This window comes from Chrysemys picta, chromosome 7 (genome assembly GCF_011386835.1).
Source record: "Chrysemys picta bellii isolate R12L10 chromosome 7, ASM1138683v2, whole genome shotgun sequence".
NCBI lineage: Eukaryota > Metazoa > Chordata > Testudines > Emydidae > Chrysemys > Chrysemys picta.
The window spans coordinates 51544342-51566163 of record NC_088797.1 but is presented as its reverse complement, the minus strand read 5'-3'; the positions used below and the strand labels follow the sequence as shown (position 1 = coordinate 51566163).

General features: G+C 50.7%; 1 protein-coding gene across 11 annotated transcripts in view; it reads right to left on the bottom strand.

Annotated features, from left to right (window-relative positions):
- Positions 1-21822, bottom strand: part of TRAIP (TRAF interacting protein) — a 59055-nt gene that overhangs the window by 2173 nt on the left and 35060 nt on the right. For 6 of the 11 annotated variants that reach the window (XM_065551436.1, XM_065551434.1, XM_065551437.1 and 3 more), the window contains 6 exons: positions 20367-20456; positions 20024-20112; positions 2977-3132; positions 2679-2727; positions 1222-1347; positions 430-557 (listed from right to left, as the gene is read on the bottom strand). In XM_065551436.1, the coding sequence (XP_065407508.1) occupies positions 430-557; positions 1222-1347; positions 2679-2727; positions 2977-3132; positions 20024-20112; positions 20367-20456 (638 nt within the window). The remainder of the gene's footprint in view (positions 1-429; positions 558-1221; positions 1348-2678; positions 2728-2976; positions 3133-20023; positions 20113-20366; positions 20457-21822) is intronic. The other 5 variants (XM_005289335.5, XM_065551438.1, XM_065551443.1 and 2 more) reach the window with 3 other exon arrangements.

Sequence of the window (21822 nt, the reverse complement as noted above, 5' to 3'; positions counted from 1 at the left end):
GAATGACATGATTCACATACAGGTCAAATACAGCCCCAGGACCTGTGCCCACGTACATACAAGACCCACAGCAGCACAGTATCTGAGCCACAATTTCCCAGATTGATCAGAATCTTGTAAGTTTCTCTCAAGAGTTCCCATCAACCGATTTGTCTCCCTTCCTCCTCCCCCAGTGCCTGGAGGACAGAGCTGTGTAGTGGGACTACACACCAGAACAGTGTCTTTAATCAGACATGTAGTTAGATATTTTGCTCTCTCACCTGGGCCATGTTTGGTGTGCAGTTTAACTTGGTGCATAGAAAACAGACTAATTAAAATAAGTCTTTTCTGTGGGCAAAGTGCTCACTTAAACAAGTTCCACCACGTTCTCCCTTAAAGAGTCCCCAGCCCATTCCCAAGTGAAGCCCATGCATTAATCACCCTACATACTCGCCCCAAATGAGAGGGAAGCAAAGCAGAGCTTCCTGCCCGCTTATTTCCACAGCGCAGATGGTGGGGAAGGATACGGGCTGTATGAACTTAGTTCTACCTCCTAAGCCATCATACCCCATTCTCACCTAGAAGAGAAGAGAGAAAAGATATAACACCACGCAAGGTCTGCCTCTTGGGTGATGCTAGGTACTTCACCCAAGCTGGAAGTTTGCAGTGTACTGGAAGGGAGGGACAGTTCCAGGCACCTTATCATGTACAGAATGCTTTGGTCAAAGCAGACTAGCAACTAAGGTGCCTGACCTGAGACAATAAAGAAGCCAGAGTTTCAGGAAATGCTGAGCAACTGCCCTCTCACGATCAGGTCCCTTTGAGGGTCTCCAAGTTGGGTGCCCAAAGTCACTTTTGAAGAACTTGGCCATATTCTGATGGAAGCTTACACAACAGACAGAACCTCCCTTAAAGAAATAGGACCTTTAGTGGGAAACGTGGGGGAGACACACAAGCTGTCGAGAGCTAGAGGAATGATGGTGGACAGGATCTCAGTGAAGGGCGATGGCCATTTGACTAGCTTCACAGTGCATGAGGGAAGACAGAGGGCTCTAAAGGGAAGTCTCTAGCCACATTTCTCACATCCACAAACACATAGGGAAAGCAAGAGTCTTGTTTTCATTCACTCCCTCTTAGATCACTCAGGGGGCTAGGATGCCTATGACTGACCCTTGACAAGCCTCCACCACTGGAGGGCAGGGAGCAGCATCCTTGCTCTGATTGGCCAGGGCACATACTCACAGCTCCTGTGTTCTTGTGTGGCCCCAGCAGGCTGCTCACAGGTGGCTTCCTGGAAAGAACCGAGTTCCTGATGAATGCAGGAAAGAATTCTTCTAGAGGGTCATCCTCTTGCTCACCTGCCCAGTTCTGTCCCAGGAAAGAGAGCATGAGCAGCTTTACTCCCTGAATTTCATTTACAGAAACAGATATCACTGAAAACCTTACCAAGCAGCTTAGGAATTATTGCTCATGTACCCCATGGTTTACCCTTTTAACGTGGACCATGGAACTGCAGCTTCTCAGCTAGTCAGTATCAATGTCTATGGTTTCTTGCTATTAAGAACAAAGCTTGGGAGCAAGTGTTTGTGCTTCATGTGGCTAGTAAGACCAGCTCTCTTCAAAGTGTTTGCCGCCATGATCCTTCGAGTTTAACACCACTGGTGTCATTGGCAATAGCAATAGTGTGTGTGCCAACTGAATGCACTGTAGAAATGCCCAGAAACTATTAAGAACGGATGGCCGGCAAACCTAGAATAGCCCTTGGACTTAGGCAGCTGTGTTAGAGCATTTGTATGAACACTGTCTACGCCAGTGGTTTTCAGACTTTTTTCCTCGTGACCCAGTTGAAGAACATAGTTGATGCCCGTGACCCAACATAATTATATCTTTTAACTAGAGTTTTCATAAAATCATAATATTGCAATACATTCCAGCTTAACCCACTTTACATAACTAACACTAGACACTAGCCTTAGTAAGCCTATGGCAAGGAGTGTGGGAAGTGGCCCTGGGTAGGGTAGAGGGTGGGGTTTGGGGGTGAGGGCTCTAAGGTGGGGCCAGGGATGAGGAGTTTGGGGTGCAGGCAGGCTGCTCCAGGGCTGGGGCCGGAGGACTCCTCACAGCCCTCTGCCCATTGGCAGCAGCTAGCTCCAGGGGAAGGGCTTCTCTTCCTGCTGGCAGGCAGCAGCTAGCTCCGGGGGAAGGGCCTCTCTCTCCCCCTGCCAGCAGGCAGCACGGAGCACAGAGCACCAGGAGAAGGGCCTCTCTCTTCCTCTGCATGGAGCTCCATGGGAAGGGTCCCTCTCTCCTGGCTGACAGCAGCGAGCTCCAGGGCTGGGGGAGAGGCCTGCAGCAGTCCTGCAAGACCCAACTTGCTCCTCTCCCCAGTTCCCACCCACCACCTACCTCTTTCCTCTCCAGGTCCCTGCTGTGTGGCCCTTTAGAGCTGCTGCACGGCAACAATCATTATAATTTGAATCAGCAGTGCCTGACATTCTGCGACCCAATACTAGGTCGGGACCCATACTTTGAAAAACACTGGTCTAGGCGATGCACCTTGGAGCATGTATTGCAGTACTAAGATCAGAGCATGATGGTTGTACAGCCCAAGTGGAGGGATATTCTGGTCAATTTCTTAAGTCTATTACCAGATTGAGAATAGCAGGGGGATCTAAGAGGCCAGCAATTGGTTACTTTACCTCCACTGTTTCCTTCAAAACTTTTTTTGCTAGGTTTGTCACAGGAGGCCTGTAAGAAATCAGATCAGTGAGTCGGACATCTGCTGTAGGTTCACTGCTTCAGAGGATTGCAGCCATTAGCAGAGAGTTTGCAGGGGAGAGGAGCTGCTGGATGGAAGGCCAAACAAAGATTAATGTCTCCTGCTGCAATTAATCAAATGGGTAGAGATCCTGAAGCTCAGCAAAAATGTGAGCATTAGAGGGACTGAAGCTTGGTCCTCTTGGTCCCACCTAGGACTGGAGAAAGGGGAGAACTCACGGCTTTTTATCCAGCTTGGGTTTTTTTGCAGGGGCTGCGATTGATTTGTGAGGCTGATGCTCAGGCGTCTCGACATCAAAGGTGGCGTCCAGGTCGATCTTGTGGCTATGGGCCGGGCGGTGGAGCTTTGGGTTCAGCAGTTCCACAGGAGCAGGGCTGCAAGGCCATTTCAGACATGTCAGCCATCACCATCAAGTTACATACCGTCCACCAGACAGACAAGAGAGAGACCTTAATGCTCCAAGCTGCACTGTCTCTCAGGAGCAGCGGTTGTAAATATTTATATCTTGTCATGGTGCCAGAACCCCTGCTCAGGATGGGTACCCCATTGAACAAACACAGAAACTGCGGTCTCAGATGACACAGCCCAGAGCTAGCATTCGTTGCACCACAGAACTGCACACATTCATGTAAGCTTCTTCCCTTCAATTTCAGCAGGCTTGGCAGAATTCTATTTTTTGTTATAATTTCAATAGATAATGTTTATTTTTATGCTTTTTAAAATTCTCAATTTAAATGTTCAGTTTCAGGAAATTACTGGGTGTGTGTGCATCAGACAATTTAATGACAACAGATGCAGAGATTCAAAAAGTTAAAGATTTGTAACGGTTAAAACACAAAACGGCCAACATCACATCAAAATCTACGAAGTAAACAGCCTTACATCAATCATTAGTTCTCAAGCAGCATTTTTCTTTGCCTAGCTGTAAATTACCATTACCACTGATGGAAATATGTTGGCATCAGTTTGTGTATGTACAGTGAAATGGATGTTCGTCGACATTTACTGATAAAAATCAAATCTTTCCAAGCCTAAATTGAAGGCACTTGGGTCAAGATTATTTCACCCAAAGCCCTTTCCATCCAGAGGGTCTGAGCCCTGTTTGAGGAAACTGTACCACATACGCCTTATAGGAGTGCACCTCGAATGCTGCTGCTCAATCTAGTTCACCCCACCTGCCATCCAGAGGTGGGGAAGTTACAGTACCTTCCAAACAATGTAAGCTCAAAGGCATTCCAGCATCACCACATCACGTTCAAGCCTAATATACAAGCTAGCCTGCTGGGAACTCCTTTTCAGCACAGCCTTTCACCCCAATGTTCTTAACTAAGATCCCAAAGTTGATAGATCTAACAAATCCAGAGTAGTTACAATGACACTTCTCTAATGTTGGGTTATAACAGCAGCCACTAGGAACAAAACTGGAGTTTCACTTATAACCTACCCCTTCATTTTGTTCCCTCAGAGCTTTCCAAATCACACCTGAGTCCCTCTCCGAACACATGCTTCCAGATACCTACAAACCATGTCCTCCCATCAACCTAGTATAAGTGAGAGGGGATGAGAAAGATACAAAAACAAAAACAACAAAACCAGAGTTTTTTGAGATGGTTCTGCACATTCACACTTATGGGGACTGCACCGCCTCCTTCTAGCAGGGCTCTCCCACACCATCCCGACACACTGAGGACAAGGCAGTAAAGGGGGTGGAGAGTCCTCATCACCTGTGTTCCTTCCACTGCAAAGCCAGAGACAGAACAAACAAGGACTCTGACAGAGAGGGGGAGGCAGGTGGGAAGGGTAAGCATGCAGAGCCATCTCGAGGGATGCCGGTTACAAGTAAGTTAAGTTCATTTTTTCGAGTGGCTCTGCATATTGCCACCTATGGGACAGACTGAGGAGCAGTGCTCAAACTCACCTGGAGATGGGAGCAGAGTCCTAACCGAACAGAGACTGAAGCACCGCTTTATCAAATCCAGCATCTGCCCTAGAGATCAAGTCCAAACCATAGTGCCTGGTTACAGTGTGTACCGAAGCGCGGGTTGAAGCTCTGCAAATTTCCTGACTCATGTGGTATGTGGAGACCACCTTAGGGAGGAACATGGGGTGTGGGCGGAGCTGGACCTTGTCCTTGTGAAAAACCGTGTACGGGGGTTCAGAGGTCAGGGCCCTGAGCTCCAAGACTCGTCTAGCTGACGTAATAGCAACCAGAAATGCCACCTTCCATGAAAGGTGAGACCAGGAGCACGTGGCCAATGGCTCAAATGGGGGCCCCCGTAAGACGAGCTAAGACCAGGTTTAAGTCCCACTCTGGAACCGGGGGTCTAGAGTATGGGAAGAGGCGACTGCAGAGATACCAGCGGTGGCTTGCCTCTGGAGTGCGGGGCCGACATGGGCGGGGCTCCGAGCACAGGGCCGGCTGGAGGGTTTTGGGTGTGGAAGGCATCCAGACATCTGGAGAGGCCTGTTCCAAAGAGGCCGGGCTACTCCGCTCTACGCGAGTTGGAGGCCTGGGGCCCGATGGGGATCGAGGACTTCCCGACATGGGCCTAGCCTCTTTCTGAGACTTCCTTCGGTGCCGTTGCGAGGAGGGAGTCTTGGTCCTCTTGGCGTGTCCCGTGAATGGGGAACAGTGCTGACTGGTCGAAGGCACCGGCTGATCGCCGCGTACTGAAACTGTGGTGCCCGGTACTGGCTCGTTGTGGTGTGCCGGGGACAGGGTCAGTGCCGACTCCATCAGAGTGGCCCGGAGCCTAATGTCTCTTTCCCTTTTGGTCCAGGGCTTAAACGATTTGTAAATTTTGCACCTTTCGCTGGTGTGGTTCTCTCCCAGACAGTGCAAACAGTCTGTGTGCAGGTCGCTCTTTGGCATAGAACGCCGACAAGAACCGCACGACTTAAATCCCGGGGCTCGGGGCATGCCCCGGCCCGGGCTCACTGACTAACCAAACTAAACTAACTACATGTACTAAACCAACGAACAGTTCTGGGGACGAGCTATAGTGAAGCTCCGACACACCTTTACTGGCGGCAAGAAGGAACTGAGGGTGGGGGGAGCACGCAGCTCCCCTTATACCGCGCCAGGCAGGCGCCACTCCAGGAGTTGCGGGGGCACTCCCCCCCCATGGGTACTGCTAGGGGAAAAACTTCCAGCACTGGTGCATGTGGCGAGCACGCACACCTATTGTGGAATACACATGAGCAATCACTCGAAGAAGAAACCATATAACCCATGTGGTGTTTAGCATACGGCACAAACAATCTAGACAATTTATGACAATTTTTCGTTCTAAGTAGTAGGCGAGAGCCCGTCTGGCGCATACAGTGTGTAGGATGATTCCCCCTTATTAGAGTGCAGTTTGGTTGGGTGGGGGGAGGGCAAATTACTTGTCTGACTGACATGAAAATCAGAGAGACAATGTCGGTGAGATAATACCTTCTGTTGGTGAGAGAGACAAGCTCATGCAGAGCTCTTTTGACCTGAAGAAGAGTTCTCTGTAAGCTTGAAAGCTTGTCTCTCTCATCAGCAAAGTAAGTCTACAAAACATATTACCTCACCCAATTTGTGTCTCTAATATTCTAGCACCAACACTGCTACAATAACACTGCCTATGAAAATCAGACACCACCTTAGGTAAGAACCTGGGATCAGGTCGGAGACCTACCTTGTCCTTATGAAAAGGAGTGAAAGGTGGATCAGCCACAAGGCCATTCAATTCACTCACTTTCCTAGCTGACATGATGGCAATAGCAAAAGCTGTTCTGATCGATAAATGCTAGAAAGAACACTCCGCCCAGGGTTCAAGGGGCATGGCCAACACCAAATTGAGATTCCAAGAACAGACAGCATAAATTTAATAAACTTTTCATAAACCTTTTGACCGAATGAAGAAACAGCAATCCACTACTAAATAAAGTTTGATACACAGAATTGGCTACCAAAGGGACTTTTAACAATGAGTTAGATAAGCCCCAGACTTTAAGTACATTAAATATTCCAGAACACAAGGAATGAAAGCAGATACAGATCAAGTTTTCTCGTTTTCTATGCTTAAAATCTGGTCCTCTTTAAACGCTAATCGCTCTAGTGGGCTGTTTTCTACAGTTAATTAGCCTGCCCTGAACAGATGAAGAACATGACTGCTCAAGAGCAAAGTTCGAGCACCCATGCTGTCAAGTGAAGAGACAGCGAGTCTGGGTGAAAGATCTTGTCCTCCTGCTGAGATAGTAGGTCTGGAGGCAGAGGAAGACACAGAAAGACTTCGCCAGACAAGTTGCAGAAGATAAGTAAACCACTGTTGATGGTGTCAGGCTGGGGCAATGAGAATTATCCTTGCCCTGCCCTACCATCTTTTTCACTAACTTTCTGGATCAATGGCAAGGCACACATCAAACCCTTTCCCTGTGCAAAAGGAAAACATATGACAAGGACAGACTGTCCCTGCTCACTCTGCAGTGGAAGAGGTGACTCTCTTTGTTGGAACTAATTATGAACAGGTCTACCTCCAGTCAACCCCACTGGAGAAAAGACAGTTACCTTTTCCGTAACTGGTGTTCTTTGAGATGAGTTGCTTATGTCTATTCCACAATGGGTGTGCGTGCTCGCCATGTGCCCTGGTGCTGGAAGTTTTCCCCCTAGCAGTACCCGTAGGGGAGCGCCCCTAGCGCCCCCTGGAGTGGCTCCTCTATGGTACGGTATAAGGGGCGCTGAGCACTCCCCCCACCCTCAGTTCCTTCTTGCCAGACAACTCTGACAGAGGGGAAGGAGGGTGGGATGTGGAATAGAAATGAGTAACACATCTCAAAGAACACCAGTTACAGAAAAGGTAACTGTCTTTTCTTCCTCAAGTGATTGCTCAAGTGTATTCCACAATAGGTGATTCCAAGCTATATCTGTTGGAGGTGGGTAGGAGTTCACAAACTCTCGGGACTGAGCACAGCCCTGCTGAACCCGGCATCTTCCCCAGTTTGGTAGACGATCGCATAATGCGAGGTGAACATGTGAACTGAAAACCATGTGGCAGCCCTGCAAATGTCCTGAATGGGGACATGGGCTAAAAAGGCAGCCGACGAGTCTTGCACCGTAGTAGAGTGTGCCCTCACAATTGACAGCGGGGGCGGGGGGCTCAGAGGTCAGGGCCCTGAGTTCCAAGACCCGTCTAGTAGATGTGATCAACACCAGGAAGGCTACCTTCCATGAGAGGTGCGACCAGGAGCATGTAGCTAGTGGCTCAAAGGGGGGAACCCGTCAACTGGGCCAGCACCAAGTTCAGGTCCCACTGTGGGACTGGAGGCCTAACCTACGGGAAGAGACGATCCAACCCCTTAAGGAATTGGCCAGTCATAGCATGGGAGAATACTGTGTGCCCCTGCACCGGCGGGTGAAAAGCCGATATGGCCGCCAAGTGCACCTTGACGGATGAGGGCACCAGGCCCTGGGCTCTAAGGTGAAGGAGGTAGTCTAAAATGAGCTGGATTGGGGCAGCCACGGGGGAGATGCCCTGCTCAGCCACCCACCAGGAAAACAGAGACCACTTTGCCAAGTAGGCTCGACGCATGGAGGGTTGCTTGCTTTCCAAGAGGACGCACTGAACGCCTTCCAAGCATGTCCTTTCCTCCTGGCCTAATCATTGAGTAGCCACGCCGTGAGGTGAAGTGCCACTAGATTGGGGTGGAGGAGATGGCCCTGGTCCAGCAGGTCCAGGCGGGATGGCAATGGCCACGGTGGGATGACCGCCAGGCTCATGAGGGTCCCGTACCAATGTTGCCTGGGCCATGCCAGGGCAATCAGAAGGATCCGGGCCCTGTCCGTCTTTATCTTTTCCAGGACTTTGCCGATCAGTGGGATTGGGGGGAAGGCACAGAGAAGCTGGCCTCACCAGGATAGGAGGAAGGCATCGGAGATAGTGCCCATGCCCCTCCCCCCATGGAGCAGAACTGGGGACACCGGCAGTTCTGCCGGGTCGCGAACAGGTCCACCTGGGGAGTTCCCCACTCTTGGAAAAGTCTGAGCATCACCTCTGGGTGTAGAGACCACTCATGCTGATAGGAGAAGTCTTGGCTCAGGCGATCCGCCCGCGAGTTCTGGGTGCCCAGTACGTGGTAGGCCTGTAGGCAAATGTCATGGGCTATACAGAAACCCCACAACCTGAGGGCTTCCTGGCAGAGGAGCGGGTCCCACCTTGCCTGTTGATGTAAAACATCGAGGCCGTGTTGTCTGTGAGAACCCTGACCTCCAGGTGCAAACGGAAGACCACGCACCTCAGCCGGACCGCCCTGAGCTCCTTAATGTTTATATGCAGGGCAAGGTCCTGCGCGGACCACAGGATCTGAACGTCCCCCACATAGGCTCCCCACCCCAGGTCTGATGCGTCGGACATCAGATCTACTGACAGGGGCCTGCCCCTGGACAAGCCCCCGGGAAGCATGTTACCCAGGGAGGACTACCATTATAGGGAGGCAATCATGGGCTTGGGCACAGTGAGGACCTTGTCCATCCTGTCTCTGGCCTGGGAGAACATTGAGGCCAACAAGAGCTGGAGGGGCCGCATCCTGAGTCTGGGGTGGCGAACCACATATGTGCATGCCGACATGTGACCAAGGAGCTGGAGACACGCTCTGGCTGAGGTCACGGGGAACCTTGTGACTATCAACGAGCCCGTTCAGGGTCTTCAATCTGTCCGGTGGGAGGGAGGCGCTGGCCGATGTCGCGTCCAGGACTGCCCCGATAAACTCTATGCACTGTACCGGGATTAACGTGGACATGGGTAACATTCACCAACAGGCCCAGAGTGGCGCATGTGGATCGGAGGAGTGCCACATGATCCCGCACCAGCCAGTGGTCCAGATAGGGGAAGATCTGGACCCCATGATGTCTAAGGTAGGCCGCCACCACCGACATGCACTTTGTGAATACCCTGGAAGCAGTAGACAGTCCAAATGGGAGGACCGTAAATTGGTAGTGCTCTTGCCCAACCGTGAAACAGAGGAAGCGCCTGTGCCCCTCAAATATATGAATGTGGAAGTATGCGTCCTGCAGATTGAGGGCGGCATACCAGTCCATGGGATCCAGGGAGGGGATGATGGAGGCCAGAGAGACCATGTGAAACTTGAGCTTTACCATGTACTGGTTCAGGCCTCAGAGGTCCAAGATGGGCCTGAGTCCCCCTTTGGCTTTCGGGATAAGGGAATAGTACTGCTTGCATTTGAACTCCACTGGCACCACATCCACTGCCTCTAAGCCAAGGAGCTGCCCCACCTCTTGCTCTAGCAGGGCCTCATGAGAAGGGTCCCCCCAGGAGGGACGGGGAGGAGGGTGGTTGGGTGGGATGGAGGTAAACTGGAGGGTGTAGCCCAAGGAAACGGTGTTGGTGACCCAACGGCCCGAAGTCAGCCACGACCACTCCGAGAGAAAAGCACACAACCGGTTGGAGAAGGGAAGCTTTATTGTGGGTGGATCCCTGGTGTGAACTGGTAGGTCACCCCCAGGCGTCCCATCAAAACTGACGTTTCCCCGCCTGTTTACCCTTGGAGGACCCAGGCTGGGGGACAGACTGGGACTGCCTCTGCCAACATTTCTTATAGTTCCAAGACTTTTTATAAGGTGGCTCATATTTAGAGTGGGTGGCCTGGGTGGGAGCCTGCTGAGGCTTAAACTTGGACCTAGCCGGAGCCAGGACATAGAGGCTAAGTGTCTTAAGCATAGTGCGGGAGTCTTCCGCGCCGCGAAACTTCACATCCGTCTGTTCCGCAAACAGGGCCTTGCCATCGAATGGGAGGTCCTGCAAGGAGTTCTGCACCTCACTGGACAGCCCAGGCAGCAGGAGCCACAATGCCCTTCTCATGGACACTGCAGAGGCCATGGACCTTGCAGCTGTATCCACAGCATCTGACGCTGCCTGCAGGGTTCCCCTGGCAGCCGCTGTACCCTCCTCCATCAGAGCTTTGAACTCCTCCTTGTCATGCTCCTGGATATTTGGGTAGAGCGCCCCACAAATTTGGGTAGAGCGCCCCACAAATTGAACTCATACAGACCCAGAAGAGCCTGATGGTTCGCCACCCTTACTGGAAACTTGAGGATGAATAAACCTCTCTCCCAAATAAGTCCAGCCTCCTCGAGTCTTTATTTTTTGGAGTAGGGGCTAGTTGGCCCTGCCTCTCCCTGTGGTTGACTGACTCGACCACCAGGGAGTTGGAGGAGGTACAGATATTCATGCCCCTTGGTGGGCATAAAGTACTTCCATTCTGCCCTCTTAGAGATGGGGGGGCAAGAAAGCTGGGGCTTGCCACAAGGCATTTGAAATTTTTGCTACCCCTTCGTGGAATGGGAGGGCCACCCTGCCCAGTACCGAGGCGGATAGGACATTGAAGAGGGAGTCCGAGGGTTCCTCCACCTCCTCGGCCTGAAGGTTGAGACTTGATGCCACCCTTTTCAACAGTTCCTGGTGGGCTTTAGAGTCCTCCTGCAGAAGAGAGGGAGGAGGGGCTGTAAATCGCCTCATCAAGGGAGGGTGAGGATGCAGGCGTGGTACTCTGCGTACCCACCGGTACCGGAGGTCCCACCATTTGGTCGCCCTCCAGGCATGGAACCAAAGATGCATGCCCCACTGACTCCTTTCTGGGAGGCTGGGAAAGGGAGGCCAATGATCATTCCAAGGCTCCGGCCACCGAGCGAGCCCTCACCGGGGGGCCATGGGGCCCATTGGTACCACGGTGGCGGCCAAGGAGCCCGGTGTCACTGCACCTGCTGTGGCACTGACGGAGCAGGCTGTTCAACCTGACTAGCTTGTCCCATCGACTGACGACTACGAAAGGAGGCCGGGCTGGCGTACGACCTGCCGCTGTCCCTGGACCGGGAGGAGTGATGGCATTGGGAATGGTGCTGACCATGAGACCGTGATCCCGACATGGAGGAACAGTACCACCGGTAGCAGCTGCTCCGCGATCAGCTCAGGTGGGCAGATCCATGACGGCGAGGTGCTGGCGATCAACACCCGGGACGGCGGGAGCGATGCCACGGCACGGTCCTGGAGCGAGACGAAGAACAGGAACGGCGTCGACGCCCGTATCGCAACGGGCTACGGTAGCCTCTCGGAGATGAGGATTTCTGGTGCTGTTTGTCTTGGTCTCGATGGGGCCCGCTCCCTTCGCATGGTCTGCGGTCCCTCAAAGCGGAGCGGTGCCTGGAACCCCTGGCAGTTGGAACCCAGGCAGACAACCTGGTGGGGGGTCGATGGTGACCGGCATGGACTACACACGGGACGGTCGCTGGGTGGTGAACGGCGTTGGGAACGTTCCCTCGACCGCGAATGGTACCGACCAGGAGGCGACTGCAGAGATCCAAGCGGTGGCTTGCCTCTGGACCGGGGAGCCAATGGTGGCTGTACCCCTGGTACCAGCAAAGACATAACGTCCCGGGCCGCTTGCAGGGCCTCTGGCATGGAAGGCACCCGGACATCTGGGGAAGCCTGTGCCAAATGGGCTGGGCTACTCGGCTCAACCTGAGTCGGAGGCCTGGAGGCTGACAGGGACTGAGAACTGCTCAATGTGGGTCTAGTCTCTCCTCCCGTCTTGCTCCGGTGTCTTGGTGGAGACGACCTCTTTTTAGCCTTCTTGGCGTGCCCCATGGACGGGGAGTGGTGCCGACCGGTGGAAGGCACCAAAGGGTTGCCATGCACTGTGGTGCCCGGTGTAGACTCGGAGCAGTGCACCGGAGTCGGGGTCAACGCCCACTCCATCAGAATGGCTCGGACCCGAATGTTCCTTTCTTTCTTGGTCCAAGGCTTGAAAGATCTGGAAATCTTGCAGCGATCGCTGAGATGGGTTTCCCCCAGACAGCGTAAACAGTCCGCGTGCGGGTCACTCACTGGCATCGGCCGCCTGCAAGTGTCGGACGACTTAAAGCCCGGGGCATTCCCTGACATGGGCGCACTAAACTAAACTAACACTAATCTAAACTACTTCACCTACAGGTACTACTACTGTGAACGAACAAGAGTTCAAGAGGAAAGCTGCAGACAAGCTGGAGCAGAGCAGTTCTGATGCACCCTCACTGGCGGCAAGAAGGAACTGAGGGCGAGGGGAGCACGCAGAGCCCCTTATGGGGGGGAGGGATAGCTCAGTGGTTTGAGCATTGGCCTGCTAAAACCAAGGGTTGTGAGTTCAATCCTTGAGGGGGCCACTTGGGGATCTGGGGCAAAATCAGTACTTGGTCCTGCTAGTGAAGGCAGGGGCTGGACTCGATGACCTTTCAAGGTCCCTTCCAGTTCTAGGAGATGGGATATCTCCATTAATTTATTAATTTAATTTAATTTATACCACGCCATAGAGGTGCCACTCCAGGGGTCGCTAGGGGCGCTCCCCTGTGGGTACTGCTAGGGGAAAAACTTCCAGCACCGATGCACGTGGCGAGCATGTACACCTATTGTGGAATACACGAGCAATCACTTGAAGAAGAATATGGTCCAAACCACCTGGTCCTTAGGGACTGTTCATGCATCTGAGAGCTGCCTCTGTTGAGAAAGTCTGGGACTACATTGCTTTCCTCTGCCAGATGCAGGGCCACAGAATAGACATCGTGAAGGACATGCCAATCCCATACACTTATAGCCTCTACACACAAAAGAGCGGAGTGAGCATCCCCCTACTTGTTGATATTGCTGTATGGTCCATCACCACGTGTACAACCCTGCCCTGTAGGCAAGGGAGGAATGATGCGAGGACCAAGTCTCTCAATTCCAACATGTTGATTTGCAGACTTCTTTCCCAATAAGACCAGTGCCCTCTGTTGTCAGCTGGTTTCCGTGTGTGTTTTCTCTCCATTCACTGTCCCAGCTCTGTGCAGGTAGCTGATCCAGCAGACCTTGATAGAACTATCCAGAAAGAACACAGACTCAGTCCGGCGGCAAAGGCACTTGGCCAGGTTTATTATCAATGAAGCATGGTACAAGTTCCCCATAGATACTACAGGTACACACTAACGCACATATGCCCATTACAAGGGACCAGCTCAGTCAGCAATGTGACTTTCTGCTATCCCTGATGCCGGACAAAGGGTTAAGGTAAGATTGTCTCAGCCCGACATTTATAGACTAACAACTGGGATACACAATTTATGTACCACCTTACAAGTTTCATGACATCCTTTTGTTACCTCCCCTGGTTCCTGATATTTTGGACAGAACATCCCTAATCATTAATTTGTCAAACCATTTTATCTTACACTAGATTGGAATGTATCTGTACTAGCTAGAATATATTTATGTAAATATCTAGTGCCTAGTACACTAGCAAAAGCTTCGCCACGTTCACATACTGGACAGCAAACTTGTAACCATCTGCTTTAATACATGGCCTGACTTTGGTTCACAGCCTCTGGTTCAGGCCTCAGATCTTGCACCAAGCTCAGTGCTCCAGACTCTCTCTACTACACCCTCTAACTGTCAAATGATTCAGATGTGCCCCCTCAAACCATGTTTGATGCATCTGAAGTTCCCATCAAAGATGGATCCAGTCTACCACTGAGCGCACACATTCTGACTGACCACCATTCTAGAGCGACTACAATGTTCTGAGGCATGGAGATTCACATATGAAGTCTGTCCCAAGTTGGTCTGTAGACATTCAGTACTGCATAGGTCTCATTCTCAGATACACAAACGGAGTCACATAAGTAGTGGCTGCCACAAGACCAATGAGACCCCAAAATAATTTTACTCTGAGTAGGATCCTGTTGAATTTTTAATAGATACTGGCTCATCTGAAGACATCTGTCCTCCAGTAGCAAGGCTCTTCCACAGAGTCTGGTATGGAGCTTCTACAGAGCATAGAATTGACTTTGGGTGGTTGAGAAGAAGCCCAAGGTCTGAAAGGGGACTGGTTGTCAGAGCAATATGGCGTAACAGGTCCTCACATACACAATAATCTTCAGTAGCTAATTGTCCAAGAAGGGGTAAACAAAAATACTTTGATTCCCAGGTGAACTGCTACCAGAGAGAGGCTCTTTGTAAAATCTCTGGACACTATGGAGAGGCCAAATGGAAGCACCCAATGCCAGCAAGTTAAAGAAGTATGGGCTGGATGAATGGACTATAAGGTGGATAGAAAGCTGGCTATATCATCAGGCTCAACGGCTAGTGATCAATGGCTCCATGTCTAGTTGGCAGCCCATATCAAGCGGAGTGCCCCAAGGGTCGGTCCTGGGGCTGGTTTTGTTCAATATCTTCATTAGTGATCTGGAGGATGGCGTGGACTGCACCCTCAGCAAGTATGCAGATGACAGTAAACTGGGAGGAGTGGTAGATACGTTAGAGGGTAGGGATAGGATACAGAGGGACCTAGACAAATTAGAGGATTGGGCCAAAAGAAATCTGATGAGGTTCAACAAGGTCAAGGGCAGAGTCCTGCACTTAGGACGGAAAAATCCCATGCACTGCTACAGACTAGGGACCGAGTGGCTAGGCAGCAGTTCTGCAGAAAAGGACCTAGAGGTTACAGTGGACGAGAAGCTGGATGAGAGTCAACAGTGTGCCCTTGTTGCCAAGAAGGCTAACGGCATTTTGGGCTGTATAAGTAGGAGCACTGCTAGCAGATCGAGGGACGTGATCATTCCCCTCTATTCGACATTGGTGAGGCCTCATCTGGAGTACTGTGTCCAGTTTTGGGCCCCACACTACAAGAAGGATGTGGAAAAATTGGAAAGAGTCCAGCAGAGAGCAACAAAAATGATTAGGGGGCTGGAGCACATGATTTACGAGGAGAGGCTGAGGGAACTGGCATTACTTAGTCTGCAGAAGAGAAGAATGAGGGCAGATTTGATAGCTGCTTTCAATTACCTGAAAGGGGGTTCCAAAGAGGATGGATCTAGATTGTTCTCAGTGGTACCAGATGACAGAACAAGGAGTAATGGTCTCAAGTTGCAGTGGGGGAGGTTTAGGTTGGATATTAGGAAAAACTTTTTCACTAGGAGGGTGGTGAAGCACTGGAATGGGTTACCTAGGGAGGTGATGGAATCTCCTTCCTTAGAGCTTTTTAAGGTCAGGCTTGTCAAAGCCCTGGCTGGGATGATTTAGTTGGGGATTGGTCCTTCTTTGAGCAGGGGGTTGGAGTAGATGACCTCCTGAGGTCCTTTCCAACCCTGATGTTCTATAATTCTATCACCCCATACTGGAAGTGGTGTCTGGCTACCACAAAACAAAAGTATTTGTGATGACTATTATGAATTAATATATGAAAACATGCATCCTTTAAGTCAAGAGCTGTGAACCAATCCATGACCTACAGAGAAGGGATTATGGAGGCTGAAGTCAATATATAGAACTGAAGCTTCCAAAAATGTACTCGTTCAGACCCCTTCAGGGGGGTACTGGATGACCCTCCCACCTCCAATCCTTTTTTGTACCAGAAAGTAACAGGAATAAGCGCCCTGACCCCTCACACATACAGGGATCTCCTTGACTGCTCCTATCAGATGCAACTTTTCTACTTCTGCAAGAAGAATAGTCTCATGAGAGGGGACCCTTAAGAGGGAAATGTAGGGGAAAGGGGTGGGGGGAGGCAATTTTTCGAATTATATGGCATAGCCCCTTTCTGTTTTCTCTAGCACCCATTGGGGTCTGATGTAATTTGCCTCCATGCATTGAGAAAGTAGTGTAGCCTGTCTCCAAAAAAGGGGGTAGATTGGTTCTTAACTCTCAATCATCTCGTCAAAACTCAGACTTGTTCTGAGCTGAAGACATGGATGAGGAAGCAGGTTGGTTAGAGCTAGACCTTGATTTGAAAGGCCTCTTTCTAGGCTGACTCTGGAAGGCTGCCGGCTGTTGCCATGGTTGACGTCTCTGATTCGATGAAAAATACGGTTGGCATGGGACTGTGTCCTGTTGGGATACGTAAGGGTTAAGCAGAAAACTAGGAAACTGCTGGTGAACAGAAATGGTATCAAGGAGTAAAGGCACGGGCAAGCACCGCTTCTGCGCTTGATAGATGAAGTGCAGGCATCTTTCTGTGCTTGATAGATTTAGGGCTACCCTTCCCTTCTCCTTGTCAAGGGTTTGATAAGTCACAGCTGCCTGAGGAATGTGGGGATCTAAAGAATACCTTTTGGGTAAAGTAGTGTTATCTCCCCCTCCCTTCCTTTCCCAGCTACACAGGTGAATTCGGGGTTATGGCCCCTTGCTCCCTGCCCTACAAACTGCTGATCCAGGGAGTTCATGACTGCAATTATAGTGAAGAAGTGTATCTTCAAAGTAAACATTATCTATAGAATATGCTAATGCTGTAAACAGTAATCGGGGCGGGAATAATTATATTCAGTATAGAGTTATCAATATACATTGTATGGGTGTTCATATTACTCCATAAGGGTTTTGGGGGTGTTGTAGTAAATGTAGGAATTTACATACTAATGTAGATAAAAAGAGTGTGCTGTAAATAATCCAGTGCTTACTCGACAATTGGGTCAAGGGGAACAAGTACCGCAATAAAGAAGCCTGTCTGCTCAATCCGCCTCTAGGTCAGCCTGTTCTTTTAACATGTCCCACACTGGAAAGAAGGCCCAGAAGGGAATCAAACCCAGAAAACGGCTGTCAATCTCGCATCCTTTAGATTTCCAGCAGTTCAGCTGTTTTTTCTCTGAAAAGACCCTCCCTCTTTGAAGGGGAGATCCTCCAGCTTACTCCTCGTGTCCAGAGCTAGAGGAGACGAACGAAGCCATGCATGCCTCCTAATGGCCCCAGGAGAAGCCAGTACTCTGGGAGCAGAATTTGAAGAGTCAAAGGAGGCCCAGAAGGAGTGCGTGGCTACATTTTGGCCCTCCATTAAAATGGCATTTGCTAACCTTATTCTGTCATCAGGTAAGACTTGTAAAAACAGTGTCATCTTCTCCTGTAAGTGGGCCATGACTGCCTGATAATTTGCCGCCCTAATACTGAGGGACGATGGACAGAACTTTTCTCCCCAACGACTCAATCCTTTCCCCTTCCTTGTTGGCTGCAGTGGAGTGTGGCTGTCCAGATCTTGCCATGCGACTGGCAGCAGTCACCACCAGGGAATTAGGGCTTGTCTCCACTTACTGGGAGATCAATATGCAGTTGATTTAGCGGATCTAGTGAAGACCTGCTAAGTCAATTGCCGATTGCTCTCCTGTCAACCCACTGCAATAAGTTGACCTACGGTATGTCGACTCCAGCTATTCACATAGCTGGAGTTGCGTAACTTAGGTTGACTTAGCCCTGCCCTTAGGGATAGGATGGGTATGGAAGTAGGAGTGCCCCTCAGAGGGTATCTGATACAACTTGTCAGCTTTCTCAGAAACAGGCTGACAAAGTCCACAGGGATTTAGCCAGCTGTAACAAACCAACTAAGATAGATAGGGATATTCTACTCCTTGAAGTAGCATTCAAGGATATCAAACACAAGGTGAGAAGTCTCTTCCACAGCCACTGCAGGAAAATTTACAGTGGATACCATACAATCCATTAAATTGTGGAACTGTGTAGCATCCTCAGGAGAGGAGGCTGAAGCCACCCCCACATTCATCTGGTGATAAATCAGGTTAATAATCTGTTTCCAAATGCTACTACTCAAAGAAGGGAGCTACCTCTTCATCTTCCTCCTCAGACAGCATTTCCAGCCTCACCATCTGTAGTGTCAGTCTGAGGATCTCTGACTCTCAGATCCTTTGCAGAAGAAAAATTACCTCTCTGCCTACACAGATGATAATAGCAAAAGTCCTGAGGTAGCCCCCCATAAGGCGATGGGCCACAGGACAACCAGTTCCCCCAGCAACTAGGGTTCAGGAACATGCCTGCTGGAGGTGGATTATAGGATAGTATGAATTAAGCCACAGGTGTCTGCATTCTTCCTCTATTTCCCTCCTGGTAAAGATCCAGACATATCAGACATAGAATGTACCAGGGATAACTGCTGATCTTGAGGAGAGTATGGAGATCCAGTTCTTTGTGGTGACCCTATAAGGGTCCTAGGAGGAGGAAGCATAACGTGTTCACAGGAAGAACCAGCAGAGCCCTCTGATCTCTTCTTCCTATCACACGACTGAAGCCACAGCTTTGGAACTGTAGTGGTCTTGGGAGAATCAGACGGATCCGAAAGTTTGATGCAGTGGCCATTTTGTCCCTATGCCTCTTTCCCTTTGGTGATGGGACAGACGGAAATGAAAGCATCAATGGCCCTGATTCTGACACAATCATCGAATCCATCTTCCTGGATCTGGAAGTGGAGTTCAGAACTGACCCTGGTCTTGCAGCAGGAGGAGTGCCATGGGGGTTGGGTATCTACAAGGCACTAGGTACGGGACCAGTGAGGATGGCCGAACTGTCTCTCGAACTCTCTTCCAGAATTAGGGCAGTCGGATCTCACTGCGTGGTCTTCGGTATGGACATGCATAGCCTCGGAGGCTTGACTGAGGGAGCTGCAGGAACCCAATCTGGCCCCGACAGTCTATGGCCTCTTGGAAAGCTTCGATCACTGGGAGCCACTGAAAATGAGAGGAGCAAAAACCGGTTTCTTAGACCCTGGATCTGAGGAGTGATGGGATCCAAAGGGTCTAGCATGGAGAGCTTCCTTGACAAGGAGGAGCTACAAACAAGTCTCCCTGTCCTTGAGGGCTCTGAGAGCGAAGGTCTGACAAGTCGAACACCCAGAAAGCGAGCACCCTTCTCCCAGGGAACACATGTGATTGTCAGATGCTGAGAAGCCAGCTGGGCAGGAAATGCACCTCCTAAATCCCAACCTCCTCTGCTTCTTTGAGTCCACCAGACCTGTGAAACACACTCACTATAGTACAAAGCTAACACTAGCTCTCTAAAAGAGAATGACTCAGGCTCCAAAGAGCCAGGCCAGGTTCACATCCATGCAGGCCCAGAGTTGGAAGGAAGTGAGGTGGCGAATGCGCTCCACCCCATCCAGTCTTGCCGTCAGGATGTCAGTGACACAGAGGATGGACGAGATGCGGGAGAGCTCTAGATGACCCTGCTAGAAGAAGGTTCCAAGGTCAGGCATCACAGACAGTGCAGTATGGAATGTGAATGTGCAGAGCCACCTGAAGGGAACAAAGGTTAGGCTACCACAATGCCTGCCCCACTTCACCCTCAGCTACTGCTTTCTGCTGCATCCCACACCCAAGCTTTCTGTTCCGATTTAGGCGGAAGGCTCTTTGGAGCCAAGATCTCATCCCTATCCTTGTCTGTAGAGCACCCAGTATGCCTCTACGTGCACTACACTGATTCCCAGGGAATACATCCATCTAACCTTTCGAAGACCAGTCGGCTGAGCGTTTCGCTGGTTACAGACGGCTCCTTCAGGGTCTCCTGCAGGATTCCAATCTTCTTCTTCAAACTCTGAAGAAAAGAAAAAACAACAACAAAAGAGCACAGATGAGGAAATGGGAAGTCTGTGCCAGAGGAAGTTTGCATCCTCCTGCCCAGGAAAGCACACAGGCTGCATCACAGGGGAGAGGATCAGGAGAGAGGCGACAGAATAGGTATGGACAGTGAGCTAGGTGTCCAGCTAGAGCTGGCACAAGTCCTGGCTCTGCAGCGGTAGGCCATGGACTGCTACCAGCTACTGTAGGCTGAGGAGTGGAGGATCTCACCATAATCTCCTTGTCTGCATTACTCAGATCCTTCTGGGTGCTTTTTAACTCCTCCTCCATCTTCTCCAACTCCAAGAATGTTTTCTGCAGCTGCAGAGTAAGAACAGTTCAACAGTGCAGTGGTAGGTAAAGATCCCAACCACATATCAGGTATACAGTAAGCACAAGCTATCTTTCCCAGTCAACTTTCAGGCCCTACTGTTTGAGAATTTAACTCGCCATAGTGGAGACACAGGGCAGCCACTCTAGATCACCTAGATCAGTGTTTTTCAAAGTACAGGTCGCGAACTAGTACTGGGTTGTGGAATGTCAGGCGCTGCTGATTTAAATTATAACGATCGTTGCCACGCAGCAGCTCTAAAGGGCCCCGCAGCAGGGACCTGGAGAGGAGAAAGGTAGGGTGGTGGGGGGAACTGGGGAGGGGAGCAAGTTGGGGCTTGCAGGGCTGCTGCAGGCCTCTCCCCTGGCCCTGGAGCTCCATGCCAGGCCAGGAGACGGGCCCCTTCCCCCGGAGCTCTGTGCTGCTGGCCGAGAGACAGAGAGAGAGAGGGGCAGAGGCGCAGGTCCCTCCCCCGGAGTTAACTGCCTGCACCCCAAACTCCTCTTCCCTGGCCGAAGAGCCCACACCCCCAGCCAGAGCCCTCCCCCCCCGCATCCCAACCCTCTGCCCCAACCCTGAGCCCACTCCTGCACCTTGAACCCCTCACCCCACCCTCTGCCCTACCCTGGGCCACCTCCCTTACTAAGGCTAGTGTCTAGTGTTAGTTATGTAAAGTGGGTTAAGCTGGAATGTATTGCAATATTATGATTTTATGAAAACGCTAGTTAAAAAATATAATTATGTTTGGTCATGGGTATCAATTTTTCTTCAACTGCGTCACGAGGAAAAAAGTTTGAAAACCACTGGCCTAGATCGCTGGCGTACTCCTGAGTAAGCAAGCCATGCCTGTTCATTCCCTCAAGCCGCCTGCATTGGGAATCCCATGGTGGTTTATCTCAGACCCAGCCTCCAGCAGAGAAGTTTCACAGGTGATTTCCTGAGGTTTCAGGCCCAATGGTGACAGCTTTTCCATGGTTTAACACATGGGTGGCAGCAGCTGCACTTTGGTTCAATCATTTGAGTTTCCAAAGGATTTGAGACACATCAGATCAAAGGGAATCAGGATTGCCACCTTGGAGGACGGTGATGATGGGGCCTCACCACTCCCACAGGGACAGCAGCTTTGCTGCATCAGCATTAGTACAACACAAACATGCCAGTCACTGCAACTTCACTAATTCAGGAAAGTAGTTCTGTTCTAGGACCTTGGACTATGACATTATGGGACTTCAGTGGTATGGTGACATACCCCTGGCTACTCCTATTCAAGGGCAGCTTGTATTCAATCCCTGCCACTCAAAATCACAATACACCTGCTCTGCTGACACTGGAGGGCCGAGGGATTCCTATTTGGCA